We start from the raw sequence: 2,500 nt of genomic DNA on the forward strand, positions 1-2,500 counted from the left end.
ATGCTCCTAGAGGACACTTTAACACACGTTTATGCTCCTAGAGGACACTTTAGCACACGTTTATGCTCCTAGAGGACACTTTAGTACACGTTTATGCTCCTAGAGGACACTTTAACACACGTTTATGCTCCTAGAGGACACTTTAACACACGTTTATGCTCCTAGAGGACACTTTAACACACGTTTATGCTCCTAGAGGACACTTTAGCACACGTTTATGCTCCTAGAGGACACTTTAACACACGTTTATGCTCCTAGAGTTCACTTTAACACAGGTTTATGCTCCTAGACGACACTTTAACACACGTTTATGCTCCTAGAGGACACTTTAACACACGTTTATGCTCCTAGAGGACACTTTAGCACACGTTTATGCTCCTAGAGGACACTTTAGCACACGTTTATGCCCCTAGAGGACACTTTAGCACACGTTTATGCTCCTAGAGGACACTTTAGCCCACGTTTATGCTCCTAGAGGACACTTTAACACACGTTTATGCTCCTAGAGGACACTTTAACACACGTTTATGCTCCTAGAGGACACTTTAGCACACGTTTATGCTCCTAGAGGAAACTTTAACACACGTTTATGCTCCTAGAGGACACTTTAACACACGTTTATGCTCCTAAAGGACACTTTAGCACACGTTTACGCTCCTAGAGGACACTTTAGCGCACGTTTATGCTCCTAGAGGACACTTTAGCACACGTTTATGCTCCTAGAGGACACTTTAGCACACGTTTATGCCCCTAGAGGACACTTTAGCACACGTTTATGCTCCTAGAGGACACTTTAGCACACGTTTATGCTCCTAGAGGACACTTTAACACACGTTTATGCTCCTAGAGGACACTTTAACACACGTTTATGCTCCTAGAGGACACTTTAACACACGTTTATGCTCCTAGAGGACACTTTAGCACACGTTTATGCCCCTAGAGGACACTTTAGCACACGTTTATGCTCCTAGAGGACACTTTAGCACACGTTTATGCTCCTAGAGGACACTTTAACACACGTTAATGCTCCTAGAGGACACTTTAACACACGTTTATGCTCCTAGAGGACACTTTAACACACGTTTATGCTCCTAGAGGACACTTTAACACGTTTATGCTCCTAGAGGACACTTTAGCACACGTTTAGGCTCCTAGAGGACACTTTAACACACGTTTATGCTCCTAGAGGACACTTTAGCACACGTTTATGCTCCTAGAGGACACTTCAGCACACGTTTATGCCCCTAGAGGACACTTTAGCACACGTTTATGCTCCTAGAGATCACTTTAACACACGTTTATGCTCCTAGAGGACACTTTAGCACACGTTTATGCTCCTAGAGGACACTTTAGCACACGTTTATGCTCCTAGAGGACACTTTAGCACACGTTTATGCTCCTAGAGGACACTTTAGCACACGTTTATGCTCCTAGAGGACACTTTAGCACACATTAAGACTCCTAGAGGACACTTTAACACACGTTAATGCTCCTAGAGGACACTTTAACACACGTTTATGCTCCTAGAGGACACTTTAACACACGTTTATGCTCCTAGAGGACACTTTAGCACACATTAAGACTCCTAGAGGACACTTTAACACACGTTAATGCTCCTAGAGGACACTTTAACACACGTTTATGCTCCTAGAGGACACTTTAACACACGTTTATGCTCCTAGAGGACACTTTAACACACGTTTATGCTCCTAGAGGACACTTTAACACACGTTTATGCACCTAGAGGACACTTTAACACACGTTTATGCTCCTAGAGGACACTTTAACACACGTTTATGCTCCTAGAGGACACTTTAGCACACGTTAATGCTCCTAGAGGACACTTTAACACACGTTTATGCTCCTAGAGGACACTTTAACACACGTTTATGCTCCTAGAGGACACTTTAACACACGTTTATGCTCCTAGAGGACACTTTAACACACGTTTATGCTCCTAGAGGACACTTTAGCACACGTTTATGCTCCTAGAGGACACTTTAGCACACGTTTATGCTCCTAGAGGACACTTTAACACACGTTTATGCTCCTAGAGGACACTTTAACACACGTTTGTGCTCCTAGAGGACACTTTAACACACGTTTATGCTCCTAGAGAACACTTTAACACACGTTTATGCTCCTAGAGGACACTTTAGCACACGTTTATGCTCCTAGAGGACACTTTAGCACACGTTTAGGCTCCTAGAGGACACTTACACTAACCCTGTCTCTGTCCCTCTCGTCCTCAGAGCTCAGCAGACTCGTACGAGCTGCAGGAAGGAAGCACGTCGGACCTGCTGAACGCGCGTGTGTGCGGGGAGATGGTGTCTCTGGTGCTGCTGAGGTATCAGGGCCGTGACTGGCACGGACACGTCCGCCTGGAGCAGGACATGCCCGAGTTCGTGGCCGTGAGTCTCACCTGCGACTCGGACGCCAGCCTGACGGCGGACGTGAGCCTCCACGTGACGAGGACGGCGAGCCGGCTGCTGCTGTCGCT

The 2,500-nt window shown here is 46.0% G+C and overlaps 1 protein-coding gene across 1 annotated transcript in view; it reads left to right on the forward strand.

The window, feature by feature from the left end:
* LOC310952405 (intermembrane lipid transfer protein VPS13C-like) overlaps positions 1-2,500 on the forward strand; it is a gene marked incomplete at its 5' end in the record, with an annotated part of 126,417 nt that overhangs the window by 60,183 nt on the left and 63,734 nt on the right. Inside the window, 1 exon segment of the mRNA XM_083921017.1 lies at positions 2,253-2,500. This exon segment is cut by the window's right edge and continues 142 nt beyond it. Within this exon segment, the coding sequence (XP_083777143.1) occupies positions 2,253-2,500 (248 nt within the window).

Source organism: Echiichthys vipera (assembly GCF_963691815.1).
Source record: "Echiichthys vipera genome assembly, chromosome: 1".
NCBI lineage: Eukaryota > Metazoa > Chordata > Actinopteri > Perciformes > Trachinidae > Echiichthys > Echiichthys vipera.